Raw genomic sequence first — 21332 nt, 5'->3', positions numbered from 1 at the left:
AGTGACAGGCCTTAACTTCTCTTGTCAGTGACATTGTATTGACTTGGTCTGCTGAATGCTTCTGTTATGGAGCTTGCATACTTGCTTAATGCAGTTTTAGCAGACAGAAGTTTATTCTGAAAACTGGATAAACACCTGGAAACTTATGTTCAGCCTAATGTTATGACGTCTGTCTGAAGTGAGCTTGTTTAGGATTGGGGCGAGAAATGCTGAGAATTAGCAAAAATCTCGAATGTAGCATGCTAACGTTCTACGCTTATTTAGCTGCCTCCTACTGCTGAGTTCCCTAGAAAGATCATTCTTTAAGTATTTTCGTAAGATTTGCACTGCTAAACTTAAACCATATTTCTCCCCATCCTTCTTTCAGAACTCCAGGTTCAAGAGTCTGATTCCTGACCACATTCTGGATGTGACTGCTCTTTCACCCGTTTCTCAAGACACCAAGTCTGAGGTGAGCTACTGCCCTGTTTCCAGTTGAGTTTCTGTTCTGGACAGGAAATAAGCTGTTTATGTCCCTTTTTAATTGTTTTATGTGGTGATGGGAACATTCAGTTTAGGTCTTCTTGAAGTCATACTATGTGCTTTGTCAATTCAAGGCATTTCTAATCATGATTAACTTTGTAGATGGGGCCTATTACATTTACTGTGCAAGCGTAATCCACATCTAGCTGCCCAGGATGTGCAGTGAGTTGTTTCCTAGGATTAGAAGACGCTTTCATTTCTTTCAGTGATGTGGGTGACTGTATGTGTTGTGTGTGTAAATGGAGCCCACTTTTAGGTCGAGCCTGAGCAGCGCATGCGCTGCTCTGCCAGGCATGCTGTGTTCCGGGTGGCAATTGAAGCTCCGCCCACTCTCTCCCCAAATTTTTCATTGGCTTGTGTGATTGTCCACTGTAAACTATGGCTGTTCATTGGCCGAAAGGCTTAGTAGTCCCTCCTTAGTGCTTCCTTGTCTCATTTTAGAACCTCCCATGGGGACACCCCGTTACGTGTGTTGTTACTCAGTAGGCTTTAATTACAGCCTCCGAGCACTATTTTCTCAAATAGCTTTGTCAGGCCGGACATGCTCTCTCCTAAGGTTTTTTTTTTAATTATAGCACACATTTGCAATACAATAGGTTTCGCATTTGCAAGAGTTAAAGCCATTGGCATTGTAAATGACAATGCCTTTTATTTATTTGTTTTAAAAAGAACAAATAAATAAAAGGCATTGCCATTTACAATGCCAATAGCTCAATCTCCTGTAAATGCGAGACCTATTGCATTGCAAATGCTTGTTGGAAGGTGGGCCTAGGATGTAATCTGAGCTCATGCTGTTATCTGTGTGATTGTGTGAACCAGCATGTGTAGTGTCACCTACTAAGTGTAGTGCAATGGAGTGCCGGAACTGTTGTGTGTAGTCCAGATTTGTTGGTGGATCTAACGTGTACAGCAGTAGAGGTTTGTAATCGATGCTGCTGTGTGAAATTCGAGTCTCAAGTGTAATTTGAGCTACTGTGTGTCATCAGAGCCTGTGTGTCTAATCCAAGTGTATGTGCATGATTGGCGCTGGTGGGCTTCGTTGCAGCCCTTTTATGGTCTGGCTTCAAAATGAAACTGTTGCCAGACAATTATGTGAGGACACCAGGAGGGGGAAATGAGGCCCTGCCAACATCTTTGAAGCCAGTAGTACATGGTTAGATTGGGCAGAAGGTGTAGGCTTCCATAAAAAAAAGTGCTTGCTCGCTGCACAGCTGTGATCATTATGTTTATTTACTCAGCTGTCTGGGGTTGAACTATCAAGGACACACAAACATGCTATTAGATTGTTTTAGATAACTAGATAATCTGTGGTGTTCTTATTTGGGCAGGAGCACAGATGGGAGGAGGGCAGTCATTAACCTGCATGAATTTTTTGGTCTGTCTTGACAGTGCAACTGTCACTTGACCTTTTAACCTACACTAATATTATTCTACAGCTCTTCTACACAAATACATATTCATTCCCACACTATGGGTGGAGCTATTGTGTGTAATTAGAGTATGTGTGTCTTTGGAGATTGTGTACGGTTGATGCTTGTGTTGGGTTGGTGCTAGTGTGTGTGTGTGTGTGTGTGTGTGTGTGTGTGCAGGATTGATGCTGCTGTGGTGCAGGATTGCAGCTGGTGTGTGTGTGTTTTTGGAGTTGTGTGTGATTTTAGCTGTTCTGTATGTTTGGAGCTGTGGAGTGTGTGCGTGTGTATTTGTTGGGAACTGGTGTGTGCATGTGATAGAAACCAGTGTGTGTTTGTGTGCTAAGACTGGAACGGGTGTGTTCGACTGGAGCTGGTGTGCGTGTCCGACTGGAGCTGGTGTGCGTGTACAACTGGAGATGGTGTGCGTGTGTGTGCGCACAATTGAAGCTGGCATGTGTGTGAATGTAGCATATTGTGTGTGCGATTGGGACTGATTGTGTTCAGTTTAAGGGTGTGTGTGTGTGTTAGATTAGAGCGGTTTGTGTGCGTTTGGAGCTGGTGTGCGGGTCCGATTAGAGTGTGTGTGTGTGTGTGTGTGTGGTGGGAGCTAGTATGTGTGCCTACACGCGCGTGTGGTTGGGGCAGGAGTGTGTGTGCGCGCGCGCGCATGACGAGCTGTGTGGGGGCAGGTGTGTGCATTCTCGCGTGCGATTGGAGTTGGTGTGTGCACTTGATTGGAACTGGTGTGTGTGTGGGTGTATTCCCTGTTCCCGATTGGAGCTGGTTTGTTTGTGTCTGATTGGAGCTTTTGTGTGTATTCGGAACTGGCTTGTATGATTGAGGATAGTCTGCATGATTGGAGCGTGTGTGTGTGCTTGTTGGAGTTGTTTTTTGGATTAATGTGTGCATAACCTTAGCCTGTTTGTGCGTAATTGGAGCTTGTGTTTGTCATCGGAGCCAATGTATCTGTGTGCGAATAATCGGACTGAATCGAGGTGTGGGTTTGTGATTGGTGCTGCTTTGTGGGTGTTTGCTGCTGGTTGGGGGGTGATTGGTCCTTGTGTATGTAACCAGAGGCGGTGAATGTAATCTGTAGTTTGATTCTGTGTAGGTGATCAGAGCCCTTGTCTGTCATCCGACGGATATGTGTCAGGGAGCCAATGAGTGTGAGCATGACGTGAGTGCCTGGTCAGAGCAGGCTTTCCCTCCCTACCCCTTTGGTGATTTGCATCGGGTCCGAGTGAGGAGTCAAGCCCCTGATGTTGCACTCTCAGCTGAGTGTCTATAAATGTTTGCTTCACGGAGCAGGCTGCGGCCTCTGCTGCCTCACACACCGCCAGTGAGGTGACGGGAGAACGGCGCGCGCGTTTCCCCGTCGTTGTTCAATATGTTGTTCTCGCATGGTAGCATTAACCTTTCGCACCATGTCATATATAGTCTGCAGAATTCAGCTTACGTCTGATGAACATAAATATGTTTCTAAAATCATCAATGTGCAGAATGTGCTCAAAAGACTGAGTAACCGAAGCTGGGGCCGCCCACCACGCGCCAGCGCTTCCCCGCCACGTGGCTGAACCCTGTTTAGGGCTCGCTGTTTTGGTGCCGACAGCTTGTTTTTTGGAAACCGTGTCCTGGGGGGAACACATAACCCGGGCAGGAGTCCCAGGCACAATGCACAGTAGTGGTCTGTTTCTTTGAGTATCACAGGGTCTCCCTAATAGACAGTCTTATTAAAGCAGTACCACAGGCAAGTCTGTCTCCCCAATAGACAGTCACATTAAAGCAGTACCACAGGCAGCTCGGTTTGTTCAGAGGACAGCACCCTGAGGCATTTGAGCAGCACGCGGACATGTGTTGGGTGTGCACTGGCGCGTAAACACAGACCCTTGAAGGATTGTACCATATCTGCACAGCAACAGGGGGGGGGGGGGGCAGATGTCCTCCTGGTCGGTGTAAATGACTTCCCAGTGCATCGGTTCTCATTTAAATGTTGTTCCTTTGACACAATTGGGTGAAAAGACAGTGCTATCTCAGTAGCACAAATGTTCATAGCTGTGCAGCCAATCACTGCTGCTGTGCAGTTTACTTGTAGGCACTACATTAAGCCCAAGGTGAAATATTTCCCCAGGGTATGTTGACGTGCCTTCAAATTTTGAAAAATGTGACCAGTTCTGCCGGTTTTCCTGCAAACCCCACTGCTTTTATTAATATTTGAAAATGATGCTATAAATTGTGCGATTTTTTTCGAAAGCAATTCTCGGGTAGGAGCCTCTTTGTCTTGTGCACTACATTGTGGGGCTGGTATATACTTTTTTCCCGATGGTGCTGTGTCTCTCAATTCAGCCCTGGCAGCTCTTTCATTTTATACGGCTGCCATGAACATGTCTACGTGGGTGTCTAGGAAACAAGTGTTTGTGTTTACATTCTTTCTGCTCGGAAGAGTAGAAACTGTGTTCATGCACCACACAAACCTGCTACAAGAGGGCGCTCCTCCCCAGCACAAACGAAGCAGGAGACTGTCTGCAAGGATAAATGTGCAGTGAAGCACGGTATTTACGTAGTTTGACTCCGGCAGTTGTGCCATTTCTGTGTTGTGCATAGCAGCTTTTAACTTTACTCAGTTGATCGTCCTCAGAAACAGATGAGTTTGATTTGGCCCTTCTGGGAATTTATGACGTGCACATCACTCACCCTAGATGTCATGGCAAAAAGTTCATAATTCATAGCAACATATTTCCACCATATACCACCCAGTAGTGAATGTATTTACACGTATGCATTCTAAGCATTGCAGCCATCCATAAATGAATTCCATTCTGCCGCTCAGGAGACTGAGCGAAACGTGTTTAATATTCTATCATGTAATTCGAGAGCATACATCTACACCGAAGACGTAGAAGATGCAATTACTCCGCCATATCGTGATAAAGATTTTATTTCCAAGTTGTGTTTACAAAATCATGATCAATTCCTCAGCCAAACGTTCATTACGTTGTTGGCCTCTAAAGGGCACACCCCTTCAAAACATTGAGACTGGTGGCCCTTAAAGCAATATATTTTGAGTGACAGAAAATAACGCTTCTTTGGTACAACCAATGCCTGGTATGAGCGCATCAGTTGTTTGGTATTGTAAGCAATAAAAAAGTGCAAGTGCAAGTGGAATGAAGAGGTGTAAGTCTGAATAACAGACCAGTGTCAGACAAAAAAGTGTCTTGCAAGTTCCGAGCATTCCTTGCACACTCCACGTTTTCCGTCTTCCACCCGATAAAGACGTTCTTGGAAAGTTATCACCTGGTCTCAGATACAGACCAGAGTGTGTCTTCAGATGCTGGATGCTTTTTTCATAGCTTGAAGCTGTGTCCTTATTTCTGGAACCCTCAGAGCTAATCTTGTTAAAGAGGTTTCTCTTTTTTGTTTGAACTGACGTTTAGCGTTGCTTGCAGGTTATATTTTCTCTTGATTGAATGAGGAGTGATGGTCTCCTCTTTGGAGAGGCCTTTCTTTTCTGCATGGGCATGAGAGGGCTCTGACAGCAGCTCACTGGAAGTTTTCTTGGGCTCTGTGTGGCCTGTAGACCATATAATGTGTATCGCTGATTTAGAGGAATGGATGCAGAGGAACAAACTGAAGTAGAAAGGCTTCCAAAAATGCCCGGCTGCATGTTAGCATCTCTCTCTTGCATTGGTGTATCCATTCGTCTTTCTTTGTTTATCGGGAATATTTGCCAAGTCTGAAATGTAATGAGGTCCCTATGGGTAGTTAAAGCACAGACATTCTGTGTTACATGTTTATTGGCAGTTCAGTCATGAGCTTAAGCGACAGGGAGGGGATGGGAAGAAGTCATTTGCGATGGAAGGAAAGGTAGTCTAAGAAAATCAGGGATTTTTGCAAAACCAGTTTTTTCTTTTGTGGAAGGAAATGTATGGAAGCGACTTGTGCACGTGGTGACAGGAAGCCCACCAGAGATGGTCGCTGTGTCACCTAGGCTAAGTAAGTGCCTTTTTATGGTCTGGTTCGACAGCTGCACTGTCGCCAGACAATTTTGTGAGAATCATCAGAGATGTGCTTTGGCCCGCCCACTTGTTGGAAGACACAGAGTACATGTTTTGATTGGGCAGAAGTTGTGTGCTTTCACACAAAGTGCTTGCCCTCCATCCACACATCTGTGATCATTTTTGTTTATCCAGCTGCCTGAGCCTCAACCTTCGGGTGCCTGAGCTTGAACCTTCTGGGGCACCCACATGCCATTCATTGTATTCCAATCAAATTTTCTCGGATAACTTGATCATTTATGGCGTTTTTATCTGACAGCAACACAATGGAGGACAGTCATTAACGTACATACAGTTTTAGGTTGGCTTGGCATTCTAGTGACCGTGCCAATGCGTGTTAATTATATAGAAGAGATGAGCGCCAACTGGTTCTCGACTGTGCCCGTCTGAGAGGTGCCGTGGCACAGGCCCGCCTGCCACGCTTGTTTGCACCCCGAGTTGCTGGCGGGTGGGGCCACAGCTAGTGGAAGGGCCTCTTAGAGAGAGTGGGGTCACGTCCGTCCTCGCATATGTTGGAGTTCACGACTCTGCGTGGGCTCTGCCAGGCCAGCCTGCCTGGCGTTCCCACAGAACTCTTTCCTCCCCTCCTCTAACTCTAAGAGAGCCCCGGACCCGCTCCTCCCTCTGCCGGTGTCCGGGGGAGCGGGTCCGGGGCTCGCTCTTCCGGGGAGCGGGGCCTAGTCTGCGCCCCGCGGGGGCTGCTGAGGAAAGCAATCGACCTCGGCGAAGTGTGATGGGCCGGAAACGATCGAAGGCGACAGCTCTGGCGGCTAGGCCGTCTGCTCCTGCACACAATTTGCATACACAACGACTTATTTTTAATTCGTTTTCCTTCTAATTTTAGATCTTGGCCCGGGGGCTGTTCCTGCGGCATTAGCTGCGCCAGAGCTTCCAAGGCGCCTGCCTCCAAATCAGTAAGGGGGTGGGGAGGCATGGGATAGAGGCGGACGGCTAGCATCCTAGCAACAACATTGGTGCCAAGAGTCTGCTCTACGCATGGGTAGCGCTCCCATGATCCCCTGTGTACCCTCCAACCTCCGGGCGCTTGATGGTATTCTGTTTTGACGGTGCTCAGCTCAGCTCAAACCGTCCCCGAGCCAAATGAGAGCCGCCGTCCCAGTCACGTGATGTAGAAAACGTGCTGCCTTTTCCCCGACGCGACTTTGAAGCGAAATTAATTGGGGAGCCATCTTCTTCCATGTTCCCAGACAAGAACGTCTCCCGTTGGTGTGCGACAGGCCTCCAAGACGCCCCTCCTCTCTAGGGTTTTCTTGCACGTTTCGACACAGGGAAATAAGCAACTTGTTTATGGATCAGAAGCGGGCGTTGCTATAATGTCAATAAGGCGGGCTTGTACTTTGAGTGCTGACTAAAATGTATATATTTTAAAAAGCCTGCCGCAGTGAAATAAAACCATCGATTTCTGTAAATAATAAATCTATGAAAAATAATGCACTGTGTGATGAGTCGGCGCAGTATGGCATGTAAACAGTCCTTTTACATTGAAATGCGAGACAAAAATATACAATAAATCGGCAAAAGCATGAGATGACCGAGAGATACTCCTGCACTCTATATGTAATTTAAAGCATTGGCAACAATAGGTCTTACATACAGCTCTGCTGTCATCCCAGAACGAAAAGATCGACCGTAGATCTGCTCTCAAAATAGCTTGTTCCCCTAACAGACTGTTATTTTATCACGAGTGAAGTTGGACGAGCCACTGAAAGCTCGAGCCAGGATCGAGCCAGGTGGCTGGCTCTGGCTCAGCTCGAAGTCCTCTTGGCACCTCGAGCTCAGAACAAGTTGAGCTTTCAGGGGAGGCGACTGGCTTTACATTTATTTTACAGCTGCCGACCATATAGCATTGGGAACTAGGTTCAGATCCCTTCCTCCGCTCCGCATCCTGTGAATCGGGTCAAATTCCTCCGTGCCAAAGAGGAAAAGATTGTAACTAAGTCTTGTGTGTTATGGCACGCTCTTATGTCCTTGGGCAAGGTCCCCTTTATGTAAAAGTACAGAAAATACATTTTTATGTTTCGCCTGGCCGTAGCACTGCGCAGCAGTGCTCGCGCACAGGCGAAATCTTATGATCCTACAGTGTGGGGCTTTGTCCCGCTTTCTCTTCCATTGGCTAGCTCCGTAAATGTAGGCTAGCCATTGGAAGAGATGGTTGTCAATTACTCTTTCCCCGTCAAGACGCTATTCGGGGGCGTTTCCGTGTCTTTTAAGTCCAGCCCCCACACCCTCCCTCTCGCCGTCCCGTTGTCCGTGCATTCTCCCTCCCGCCCGCCCACTGTCCGTGCCTCCTCCCTCCCGCCCGCCCACTGTCCGTGCCTCCTCACGCCCGCCCGCCCACTGTCCTTGGCCCTTTTTCACCCTCCCACCAGCCAGAGCACCTTCACATCCGAACGCTCCTCTCGCCCGTTGTCCGTGCCTTCACCCTCTCGCCCGCCCACTGTCCGTGTCTCCTCCCTCCCGCCCACCCACTGTCCGTGGCCCTTTTTCACCCTCCCACCCGCCCTATCCCAACCTGAGCACCTTCACATCCGAACGCTGCCTTATCTGGGTTTAAAATGCGGCAGGACAGCGGCCCGCGGCCTTTGTCACGGAAATCAGCCCTAATGTTAACAAATGTAGAAGCGGTTACACCAGACCCGGTAGATGGAGGGAACAGCAATATATTGAACGCTCCTTTCCGGATTAAATCTACATCAGAACACACAGAATAATCCTATGAAATCCTCCCCCTTGTTTTCCTCGCCACGCTCCGCTGGCTTGGTTTTGCATGTTTTCCAGACGCTATTCTGCAGTAGCTCTGTCTGCCTGTCAAGTGCAGGACAAGTGACTGCGTCGCATTTGGAACGATGGACAGACAGATGAATGCACTAGGCCTGCGTGGGCAGCCGCAGCCCACACTCGGTGCTTGACCCGAGAAAATAAGTGCAGGCACTCTGTACCAGAGTACCTGCTGTTTCTGAGAAGTGCCGGTACTCTCCAATTAAACGTATGACGTCACTCTTGAGAGGTGCAGGTACTCCCCCTCTCAATATAAAAAAAATAGCGCTGATAGCACTGCCCACAGTGATCTATAGACAGATGAAGATACTAATGTATAAGGCGTGCCTGCACGGTGGCACCCAAGCCGTGTGAGCATGATCATTTGTTATTGTAGGAGCCCGGTGGAGCTAATGTTTTTATCACCATGCAATAACTATCGTAACTACGAGAACACGATGGCTGTGACATAGCCTACTCTGCACTTCAAGTAGGTGAAGACCGGGACAGAAGGTCGACTTCAGAGCAGGCGCAACACAGCTAATAGGAGATCAGCTTGCACTGGCCCTTTCGTAGAGCAAAACACACAAGGCTTGGTTGGGGATCATGCTTCCAACCACAGTTCATCAGTCTCTTGTCTGTCCGAGTCCAGCTTCAGGGGGCCTGTGTTTCAGTCTCACTGACAGGCAGCATGAGTTTGTATGTGTCCAATCTCAGATTTCAATCTGAAACACCATCAGATATAGCTCCTATGACAGGTGGTCGGAGATATCCTTTCTATGATTCCCTCCCACCCACAGTGTAATAGTCTCTGACGCATGATGAAAACTGCATGATCAGTTCAAAACTTTCAAAATGTCACATTAGTAACACTCAGCAAATTAGGCTGCTCTGAAATAGGCCATTTACATTGACGTATTTGCAGTGCTCCATTGCCATTCATATGGTCTCGAAGCGCTATCGTGCGATACAGTGTGATGAGAAGACAAGTGGGGAATATACCGAAGGATTATTGGTTGTCAGCAAAGATGTTATTTGTGACAATCAATACTTAATGTTGGTTCAGAGAAATTGTGCAGCCCGCTCCACTTTAGTTTTATGCTCTTTAACACTAATAGTTTGTTTCTTGGTGAAGATGAGGAAAGATTTGGTTAGTAAAGATGAGGAAATATTTTGTTATCAGTAGAGGGTGCATTGGTACACTGTTTGGGAGAGTGGAGCCATGTGGAAGGAAATAGGATGAAAGACCCCACCAGGGTTTTTTATGTCCTGGGCACACTCAAAAACGAACACCTGCCAGGGACATGCTGGTTCTTAGCATTGTTAGTGTGACAGCAAGTGGTGGACTCTTTGATCCAAACCATGTGGGTCTTAAACAAGTGGGGATGGGGTCCTGGGTATTGTGCAATGAGGCCTAGTCTGTATAGAATTGACTGACTCATCTGGGCATTTCCCCAATTAAACACCTCCTGGCAGGATCTTTAAACACTGCGGGTTGTGGGTTGGGTCATACACACTCAGCTGATGACGCTTAGCGGATCACAGATGGCAGTTACACCTGGAGGTGGCGCAGGGCAGTCAGTAGGACCCTGGCTCTATCTCTTTGCTACTAATGAAAATGTGCAATGTCAAAGCTTTTTTGCACTGGAGTTTCTAAGAAGGCTGTGCCTAGGAGACTCAATTTGTGCAGAGTGGAGCACAGGATTCCTGTATGTCTTTCCACCTCTACATCTCCTGCCCAGAGTTCTGAAGAAGGTCAGGAACGACTGGGCCCAAGTCATCTTAGTGGCTCTGGATTTGTCTAGGAGTGCATGGTACCCAGAACTTCTGAGCCTGAACATCTGTTTTCCAATCAGGCTGCCACTTGGGGAGCATCGTCTATCATGACAGCAGAGCAGAGTCTCGCACCCAGGCCTGCGCAAAATGCTCCTACATTTGTGGCAATTGAGCGATGACAGTTACTTTTGACCTCTCTCTCTATATTATTGATGACATCCTGGCAGCCAGTTGCCCTTCCACAAAATCTTTGTATATGCAAGGTGCTGGGATAGGTTTGTGGCTTGGTGCAGTACCCTGCAGATGGACCCATTGCAGGCCAAACTGTTTATGTATTATTTGTTCTGCCCTTAACCTTTAATACCACTAACTGCAAGTCCCCCTGGGGTATTAGTCAGCTCTTTTGACCTTTTTACTTTTGCCGGACAAGCCGTCCTTGTTCTAATCACCTGTTGTGATGTGGTTTCTTAAGCGTTTGCAACATATGTTTCTGCCAAAGCCCTTTGTGTTTGTAAATTTGGTTGTCACTTGTCACGTGTACCCCTTTTGAGGCAATGCACATTTGAACCTTTCCTCCTCCTCATCTTTTGGTTATGATAACATCAGTACTCAGTGTGAGCGAGCTTCAGGCCCTATATGTCCAGAATCCTCATACCATCTTTCTTCTAGAAAAGATAGTGTTAAAGACCTGAGCATCATTCCTACTGAAGGCGGTGACGCGTTTTGAGGCGGTCTCTGGGCCAAAGAAGGGCATGGTGGTGTAGAAGTGAACCATCTTGTGATGGACAATCCTTTGTATTAAGATCTGATGTGCATTGACTAAGAAGCAGTCCCAGAAGGCATACGGGCTCATTCCACCGGAGCTAAACCTGCTGCTACTGCTACATGGGCATCAGTGTACACATTCACAAAGCACTACAGCCTTGACACTCAGGTCTGCCATGATGGGCATTTTGTGTTTTTGGTCCTGCAGGAACCTTTAGTCTAAGCCATTCTATTGACCCACCACCTTGGGAGGTAATGCTTTGGTATCTATTCACAAGGTGAGGAATCTGCAGTTAGAAGTATCCTTCAAAAAAATAAGTTACTTACTTTCAGTAACTTTGTTTCTGGCGAATGCTTTATCTAAACACATAATACGACCCGACCTCCCACTTCTCCGTTCTGTGAAAGGTCCCAATTTAGGAATCTGCTCACTGGTTCTTCAAGTACGCTGATGGACTCCACGTCTGAGGGCATGAATATGCTTACAAAAGAAACTGACATCACTGAGAATGGGTAAAGCTTTAATGTGGCTCAGATTGTCCCTTCCGGAGCAGAACAAGGTCGACACAGAGTCACACGGTGCCATCTACCAGCATGCAGGACCACTGCTTTTGAGTTTTCCAGATCTAGTCTGGTACCTGGGGATATTCTCAGGGTGAGGAATCTGAAGTGAGATAATGTCCACCCGAAAGAGCTTTCACTATTTTATCATTATATTGGGGTAACAATAGCATTGAATTATCTGTAAGACGTTGACAAACATAATTGCAGTCACGCAATGAATATACCCGGTGTTCACATTTTCACTATTGTTCTATTGCACTTGTAAATCTGAGTGCCAAAGGAGTCTCTGAGGGCCGAAAATAGACTTCATTCTGTGGCCTCTGCTGACAGGAACTGCTGTCTGCCTCCTTTCGTTTAAAGTTAATATTTTATTGAGGGGCTCTTACTACCCATCATGTCGTGCTGGCACAAAGTCTAGTCTAGTCTAGTCTAGTCTAGGCTGGACACTTGTATTGCGCACATATCACTTCCCGAGGGAGTCTCATGGCGCATGCAGACAGTCCTGAGATAAGGAGATGAGCCGAAGGATAACACTAGCAGAATAGCCAGGCTTTTTAGTTTTTTTCGAAAGCTCATAAGTTCGGTGGTTATACGAAGGCTCAGAGGAAGTTCGTTCCAGAGGGATGGTGCCATGAAAGAGAAGGCACGACCTCCATTTCTGGCAGTTTGAACGTTGAGCGGCGTGAGCAGTGACTTAGTACTTGATCTCAGCTGTCGGCCAGGCATGTACCATGTCAATTTCTGAGTTCAGTATTTTGGCCCTCGCCCATACATGTGCTTGTGAACCAGACATAGGGTCTTAAAAATAGTTCTTTTTTTTATCGGGAGCCAATGTAGGGTTCTCAAACATGGCAATGAGGGGGATCGTCTGGGTAGGCCTAAAATCAGACGAGCAGCTGTATTTTGTACGACCTACATTTTCCTGTTATGGCACTCATTAATGGCCAGGAGGAGTGAATTGCCATAATCTAACCTATTTACGATAAGGCCCTGAACCAGAATTCTACGTGCTTCAGTTGGTATCCATTTAAAGACCTTGCAAAGACTCCGCATGATTCCGAAGCAGGTGCCCACAGTATGATTGACTTGGTCACTCATGGATAGCTTGTTGTCCATGTGGAACCCTAGGTTGCGGACTGATTCTTTTGGGGAAGGGCACTCCCCCAGTTCCGAAGGCCACCAGTCCTGGGTCCAGTGTTCATTTGCTCTCCCAAATAGCATGACTTCGGATTTAGTGCCATTCAGCTGGAGATGGTTTTGGCCCATCCAGTTTTTTACCTCTGCCATACATATTCTGAAACGCCTTTTAGTCTCGTTTACATCAGGGCCAAGTGTGACCAGTATTTGCGTATCATCCGCGTATGATAACACGTCAAACCCGCATGCCCTGATCACTTTGGCCAGAGGGGCCATATAAATATTAAAAAGCGAGGGGTTCAAAATAGAGCCCTGAGGCACACCTCTTATGACGGGCCGAGTACTGGCCAAAGTTTTTTCTACTTGTACTGTGGTTGTTCGGTTCGTCAGGTAACTGACAAACCATCTTAAAACCTGCCCTCTGACACCACACTCCCATAGTCTTCTGATCAAGATCTGATGGGAGATGGTGTCAAAGGCAGCCGACAGATCTAAAAGGACAAGAATAGAAGATTGACGTCTGTCCAGGGCAAGCCTAATGTTGTCGGCAACTTCGATCAGTGCTGTTTCCGTGCTGTGGGCAGCACGGAAACCTGACTGTGAGGGATCGAGTAGGTTGTTCGTCTCCAAGTAGTTTACCAGTTGTTCATTTACAAATGCTTCCAACACTTTCCCTGAGTATGGCAACAAGGAGATGGGGCGATAATTTAATAAAGCATTTGCATCAGCGCCTGATTTTTTTAATATGGGTTTAACTCTTGCCGCCTTCCAAATTTTTGGGAACTCAGCTTCCTTCAGGGATTTATTTAAAAGACCGGAAAGAGAATCTACTAGCGCTGGGGCAAGGGTGGCAAATAGTTTTGTAGTTAATTGGTCACTGGGGGAGCCTGATTTAATTTTCCGTCCTACTAGTATGGTTTTTTCATTGTCAAGCAAATCAAAAGTGGCCCATCTCTGGAAAGGATCATTTATATATACAGATTCTTTCGTGTGTGTGTCCTGTTCTAAATATTGAAGGGGTGCGTTGTCCAGATCGAAGGATTTGCATATATTTGTGATTTTGTCATCTAGGAATTTAGAAAGGTCTTCTGTCCATTCTTCAGTCTTTGGTGTTGATTGTGGACTTTTAAAGGAAGTAAATTCCTTTAAGATATGATGAAGCTCCTTAGACGAGTTCTCAGCTTTAGTTATCCGTTCGGCTAAGTGTGTTCTTTTTACTGTTCTTATTTCCCTCATATATTTAGTATCTAAGGTTTGATAGGTTTTACGATCATTTAGATTTTTACTTTTACGCCAGGTTTTCTCAGCATTTCTTGTCAAGGTTTTAAGATTTTTTTAGTTGGTCTGTAAACCAGGGCGAAATTTTCTCCCTACAATGGACCATTCGTAAAGGGGCGATCTTGTCCAATGCCTTGCCAACGGCAGACTCCAGATGCATAGCTGCTAGATTGACATTTGCCTTCAGGTCTATTTGGTGTACTACAAAATTATCCAAAAAAGCAGCGAGAGTGATCTTTTTCACAAAATCTGATCTCAGGAGTCGGATAATGTGCAAGGCACAGCTGTTTTGGATGCCTTTTTAGGTTTCGCCTGGCGATCCGCTGCGCAGCAGCGTACGCGCAGGCGAAATCTTTTGAGAACAGTCTGGGGCTTTGTCCAGCCTCTCTGTTCCATTGGCTAGCTCCATAAATGGAGGCTAGCCATTGGAACAGAGATGCGTCACTCATTCCCCGAGCAGATTCGAGGGCGTTCCGGCGATTTTTACTCATCCCGCCCATTTTCCTGCGTCATGCGGCGGTGGGCGGTTGTTTTTTTTAATTTTTTTTTCGTATCGGCATGTTTGTTTCATTTCCAACGTGTGCTTTGCAGGGGTGGGCTGCGCGATTTCACTTTCCTTGAGTTGCTAGCAGGTAAGCGGCATATTTTACTACTTTTTTTTTATCCCGTTCCCGCCCCCCCTCCCGTTGTCCGTGAGCCCGTCCCCGCCCCCCCTCCCGCTGTCCGTGTATATATTAGAAAACAATAAAGGTACCCTTTCGCTGACCCGCCGCTGGACCCGCACTTCTGGGGCCGCCCTGAGACCCTAACTCGCTTGTAAGTCTGTGCCGTACTGCCTGCACCGTGCGTCTGCGCTCCATCCTCGAGCCGTAGTACGCACTGCCCCAAAGCCAGACCGCATCACACAGCGTTGTCCCTTCTGCCACCCAGAGCCGCTGTGTCCCAGCCGCCACCGGAGATCTCCCGTCTCGCAGGACCAAGTGCGACTCGTACGCTTGGAGCGTACCAGCCGGCCTGCACCGCACTTCTCCCCTGAAGCACCCGCTCTACTGGTGCGACTCGACCAGCATCGCATACTGTCCCAGTACGCCTCGAGTCCCTGCTCAAACTCTGAAGGTACGCCACGTACGCCGCATACGCTAGAAGCGTGAGGAATTGCACTGTGCTCCGGTACGCCGCGAACGTACGCCTGAAGCGTACGCCGGCGCCCTTTCCCTGCACGTACTCTGAAAGTACGTCTCGTACGCCAGGAGCGTACCCAGCTGCGCCCGCCTTTGCTCAACCTTCCGAGACGTACCGCCTGGTTCCCTCGGTAGTACGCCTCACACCAGCCTGCAGCGTCCCCTGTGAAGTTACGGCGCGCCTGCCGCCTGAGTGCCCGCCAGCCTGCCCTTTGCCCCCCAGTACGGGGCGTACCTGAGCCGCATTGCGAGTCGCCCTGTGCCTTTGAATCCGCACAGGCCGCTCCGTGCCGCGTACTCTGAAAGTACGTCTCGTACGCCAGGAGCGTACCCAGCTGCGCCCGCCTTTGCTCAACCTTCCGAGACGTACCGCCTGGTTCCCTCGGTAGTACGCCTCGCACCAGCCTGCAGCGTCCCCTGTGAAGTTACGGCGTGCCCGCCGCCTGAGTGCCCGCCAGCCTGCCCTTTGCCCCCCAGTACGGGGCGTACCTGAGCCGCATTGCGAGTCGCCCTGTGCCTTTGAATCAGCACAGGCCGCTCAGTGCCACCTTTCTGCATTGGGAGCCCCTGAGCGCCACGAAGGATCGCCTGCGCCCTGGACCCTCCGCTGTGCCCCCTCGAGCTCCCGCCTAGACGCCCCGCACCGCGGCGTCCCTCTTACCGCCGGATCTCCCAGGAAGGCCCCACCTAGGGATATCTTCTTTCCTGCCCTAAAGAAACAAGGTACATTGTGCACAACGCCCCTGGGGGCCCGCAGTGGACCGGAAGGTCGTTTTGATTTCTAATAAGCCTCTTGCCTGTTTATGGTAGGGAACCCCCGTGAGGCAGAACCGCACAAAAATGCTATTTACAAGAACATCCCAAGTAAAGAAAGTATTGTGGGCATTGTTTTCTTTACTGATTTAAATACACTTTGCTGAGAGAATACTGTTTTAAGAAACACCTGAACTGAAGTATTGAATAGCCCAGAAAGTATCCATTCCAAGTTGGTGAAAAGTATTGTGTGCATCCTGAATTTGCCAACATTTCAGAAGAGCAAAGTGGGTGTGTGTGGCTCTGGGTGGGTGTGTGTGGCTGTGGGTGTGTGTGGCTCTGGGTGGGTGTGTGTGGCTCTGGGTGTGTGTGTGTGTGTGGCTCTGGGTGTGTGTGTGTGTGTGGCTCTGGGTGTGTGTGTGTGTGGCTCTGGGTGTGTGTGTGGCTCTGGGTGTGTGTGTGGCTCTGGGTGTGTGTGTGGCTCTGGGTGTGTGTGTGTGTGTGGCTCTGGGTGTGTGTGTGTGTCTGTGGCTCTGGGTGTGTGTGTGTGTGTGTGTGGCTCTGGGTGTGTGTGTGTGGCTCTGGGTGTGTGTGTGTGTGTGTGTGTGGCTCTGGGTGTGTGTGTGTGGCTCTGGGTGTGTGTGGCTGGCTCTGGGTGTGTGTGTGTGTGTGTGTGTGTGTGTGTGTGGCTCTGGGTGTGTGTGTGGCTCTGGGTGTGTGTGTGTGTGGCTCTTGGTGTGTGTGTGTGGTAGTAATTGCTGTCTGCTGAGCTCGTCCGTAGGGTACAATAGGTCTCACATTTGCGAGAGATTAAGCTAATGGCAATGTAAATGACAATGCCATTTATTTATCTGTTTTCAAAACCAACACATAAATACAAAATTTGTCATTTACAATGCCAATAGCTCTAACTTTTCCAAAGGCGAAACCATTGCATTGTAAATGCTTGTTGATTTTTCCTTTAACCCACGCGCTAATCTGGTCTTTCAGGAATGAAGGACATATAGCATGAACCTTTAATGTAAGAAAGAGATACCCATTTAGTGGCTAAATTGGACAGTGTGAAACTGGAAAATCTAGTATCAATTCCGGCTTTCCTTCTTGACCAAATGTGTGATCCTAGGCACATACTTTATTTCACTGGGCCTCGTTTTTGTTCATTCTCACAAATGAGAGTACCTCCAAATGTATGATGTGTGTGCTGTACAAACATTCTTGTGTTTGAAGAAATATAATGTTTCATCTATAATAAGAATCTTGGCCACTTGTGTGGTACACATGACAACTGACTTTCCATTCAGTTTACTAATCATGTTGTCATCAGGGCATGGGCATTAATGCTTCTAAGTTCTTGTGTAAAAGCTCACACTTATAATAAATTATTCTCGATACAGAGATATATTCAGATGTACTATGCAGAGATATATTCAGACGTCCTAAGGTGAAACACTCCCATGTGTTAAACAGAGACACTTTTTTGAAATTAAAAGATGCCTTATATAAAAAATAATAATAATCTTTATTGGAGTTTAGGCATCATGACAGTACAGCAATAATCAAGGCAGTGGCATTGTGTACTAGCCATATCGCCCATATTACTATATATAACATGAAAACCACCGCCTAACAAAATATGCATATAAGATATCCTTAAGGATCATATAATATATAACGCAGTATACAGTACATTTTTACTTCATATAACAATACCTGCAAATGGTGCTCACATGGTTACAATGACTAATAAAGTGTTTTAAGACAAAACAAAGAAAAACAATCAGGGCAACAAGGGGCAGCCATGGCAAACCAACAGCACTGGTCGGGAGTGGGTGTGGGGGGGGGAAAGGGGGAGGGGGGAGGGAAGACAGCAGGTGCCTAGAGAAGGCCCACCCTCCGCATCTAAACCCTCTAAGCTCTGGCTGTGTAAATCAGGGAATTTGAAACGCTCTCTGATCCAGCCATGTTCAAGTGGTGGCATCCATTTTATCTTGTAATTTAAGAACATAGGTGTCCCAAAGTGTGGCACCTCCACCCCCACCTCTCACATATTTTTCACTGGCCATAACATTAACCTCAGCTCATGTACATTTCAGTACCACTCGGAGTCAGCAGGTAATCAAAGGTGACTGCGGGGCCTTCCATGACATTGCTATGAGGTGCTTCAAAAGACCCATGGCCAAATCCGGGGATTTCAAATAATGTTTGGTGAATCTTGTACGTTTCGTAATACCCAGTAGGCAAACTAAAGGGTCTACCGGTAATTGTACATCAATAATCACAGAAAAATGAGCCATGACTTGCGCCCAGGTCTGTAACAGGGGACCATGTGAATAAAAGTTGCGTCACAATGGCCACATCTAGGACATGTTGGAGTCACCCCTGGAACATTCTGAGTAGATGGTGAGGTAAGTGTGCTGCAAGTAATTAAACTGGCTAAACTTCAAGCGAGCATTGCGGGAACCCCATTTCACCTGTGAAAGTGCCATCCCCCACTGTTTAGAGGTCAACTCAGTACCCAGACATGCGTCCCACTTGGGCTTACTAATAAGTGCCAGACACGTATCCACCGCCTGTAGTGCGGTGTATGGGACTGTAACAGTTCTATGCCCCAATGCATGTCTCAGTATAAATTGTAGTCCGTCATGCACGGCAGAGGCATCCTGTCCCATCATCAAATATTTCTCATCTCAAGGATCAGGGCATTAAACGTCAGGAATTGACTAACCCCAAACCTAGTACTGTTCTGCAGCTCCTGAAAGCATAATGCCCTGTCTGTGAACAGGTAGCAGAGGCACATCACGCCCGCCTCCCACCAAGGTGTGAGGTTGTGGGCATCCAACATGGACCACAACCCAGGTATGCTTCATAACGGCAATTGAGGGGCATAAGGTAGTGCACCTTGAAGGAATCTATTCCAGCACTTCTTCACAATGTGCACCAATCTGCTCATTCCTCTAGGGCATTGATACTCAAAGTACGGCCCTGGGGCCGCGTGCGTCCCTCCTTACCTTTACATGCGGCCCCCTGGGCAGCAGCAGCTCTGCGTAGCTGTTTACTCGACTCAGCACTAATATGGAAAAAGAAAGTTAAATATACAGAAAGCACTTATTTAAAGGTTAATTGCAGTTAGGGAAAGGAAGTAACTAGGCCCTTAACTTTAGGAACACCTTCCTTTTTTAAAAAAAAAGAGCCACTAGATATACATGCTTTGATTCCCCCCACACCCACTTTACACCCCCGCTGGCATCAGTGCGGCCCTCGGTCACACCATAGATCAAACTTTGCGGCCCCGGGTAAATGTTTGGGAGTACCCAGAGACGGCTGTTATGTAGATTGTGGACAACATCAGACTGGCGGTGGATAGGGGCGAATCAGCCATTCTCATCCTCCTCGACCTCTCCACGGCATTTGACACCATCTCCCACGTTATCTTGAAACATCGGCTGTGGGAGATAGGTGTCAGAAGAGGGGCCCTGGGCTGGATTGAGGACTACCTCACAGGCCGCCTCACCACCGTCCGAGTCGACACTTATTCTGAGCCCGCTGCTCTTCAACCTGTACTTGACACCCTTGGCTAAAATCATTAACTCCTATGGTTTTGAAACGGTGTCATATGCCGATGACACCCAGCTGCTGATCACGTGCGGCGTAGACCCCGCTGACACCTGCGCACACTTTAAAAACTGTATGGTTGAGATCAGCAGCTGGATGAGGTTGAACAAACTCCAACTGAACGCGGGCAAGATGGAAATTATGTTGTCCGGGAAGGTAGAGAGGTGCTGGACACAGGAGTGGTGGCCCGCTGAATTGTGAGTATGCCCAGACCCCAAGCTGGCGGTCCGTAACTTAGGAATTATAATAGACAGCACTCTGTCAATTAAAAATCATGTCGCCAAGGTGACTGGCACTTGCTACGGAATAATGCGCAGCCTCAGAAAGATCTTCAGATGGCTTCCCATTGAAGCCAGAAAACCTCTGGTCCAGGGCCTCATCATTAGCCATCTCGATTATGGCAATGCCATGTACTATGGCCTGAATGAGGACCTACTGGTAAAGCTAATGACTCTGCAGAACACCGCGGCTAGACTAGTGCTAGACCTGCCTCCCAGAACTGCTTCATCGCCATGTCTGAAAAAATTGCACTGGCTCCTCATTCGGCAAAGAAGCCAATTCAAGATCCTATGCTTAACTCATAATTCTCTGTACAACAAAGGACCAAGGTATCTCCAAAAAAAACTCAATTGGTATGCCCCTAAGAGGTTCCTAACGTCCAGTAATAAGTCTCTATTGACACAACCCCGCGCGCGCACCTCTAGGTACGGGCAGCGCTCATTCTCCTACCTTGCCCCTTTACTCTGGAACAAACTGCCCCCTCATCTTCTTTCCATTGTAGAGCACCAGCCTTTCCGTAAAGCCTTGAAAACCTGGCTCTTCCCTAAGTAGTGGCCCTCTTTCGCTAGCCGTCTCTATCTTTTCCTTGACATTGCCACCACCATCTGGTTTCCTATGCTGCATGCGCCTTGAGACCTCACGGTGAAAAGTCACGCTATATAAAAATCTTTGACTTGACTTGACCCATGCCCTAGGCCTAGGGGGACCTCCAGATAACACCAACCACTCCAATGATCTCAGCAAGTGGATTTAATCACTAATCAGCCCACTGTGTCGCCCGCCAAACACCGCCTGGGCCATGGTAATTGCGCTGCCGCAAAGTAGCATTCTAGATCCAGTACTCGGAAACCACCCTCAAACAAAGGACGCTACAGTGTACGAATAGAGAACCGCTGCTTGCGTGCCTCTCCTCATACTAAATCAGCCAGGAGATTCAGAAGGTCCCTAAAATAGGCCCTGGTAGGACCCACAGGCACTGTCACAAAGAGATAGAGGAGTCGCTGTAATATTAACATTTTCGCTATAAAAGCCCGGCATATAGGGGATAGGGGCGTGCGATTCCAAAGCCCCATTGACTGCCGTAAAGCTGCTAAGGTCCTACCATGATTACCATCCAGGAGGTCTCTATCTTCGTGATACACATTAATCCCCAGGTACCGGAACGTCACCAGATGACACGGGAAGCTGCCACACTTCATCCTCTCCAACTCCTCGGGACCTGC

At 47.8% G+C, this 21332-nt stretch overlaps 1 protein-coding gene across 6 annotated transcripts in view; it reads left to right on the top strand.

Moving 5' to 3' along the window:
- CEP164 (centrosomal protein 164) overlaps positions 1-21332 on the top strand; it is a 385375-nt gene that overhangs the window by 197011 nt on the left and 167032 nt on the right. For all 6 annotated transcript variants that reach the window (XM_078682279.1, XM_078682276.1, XM_078682274.1 and 3 more), the window contains one exon: positions 368-451. In XM_078682279.1, coding sequence (XP_078538405.1) covers positions 368-451 — 84 coding nt within the window. The remainder of the gene's footprint in view (positions 1-367; positions 452-21332) is intronic.

The sequence above is a fragment of the Lissotriton helveticus genome, chromosome 3_1, assembly GCF_964261635.1.
Source record: "Lissotriton helveticus chromosome 3_1, aLisHel1.1, whole genome shotgun sequence".
NCBI classification, from domain to species: Eukaryota; Metazoa; Chordata; class Amphibia; order Caudata; family Salamandridae; genus Lissotriton; species Lissotriton helveticus.
This window is presented reverse-complemented; position numbering and strand designations above follow the sequence as displayed.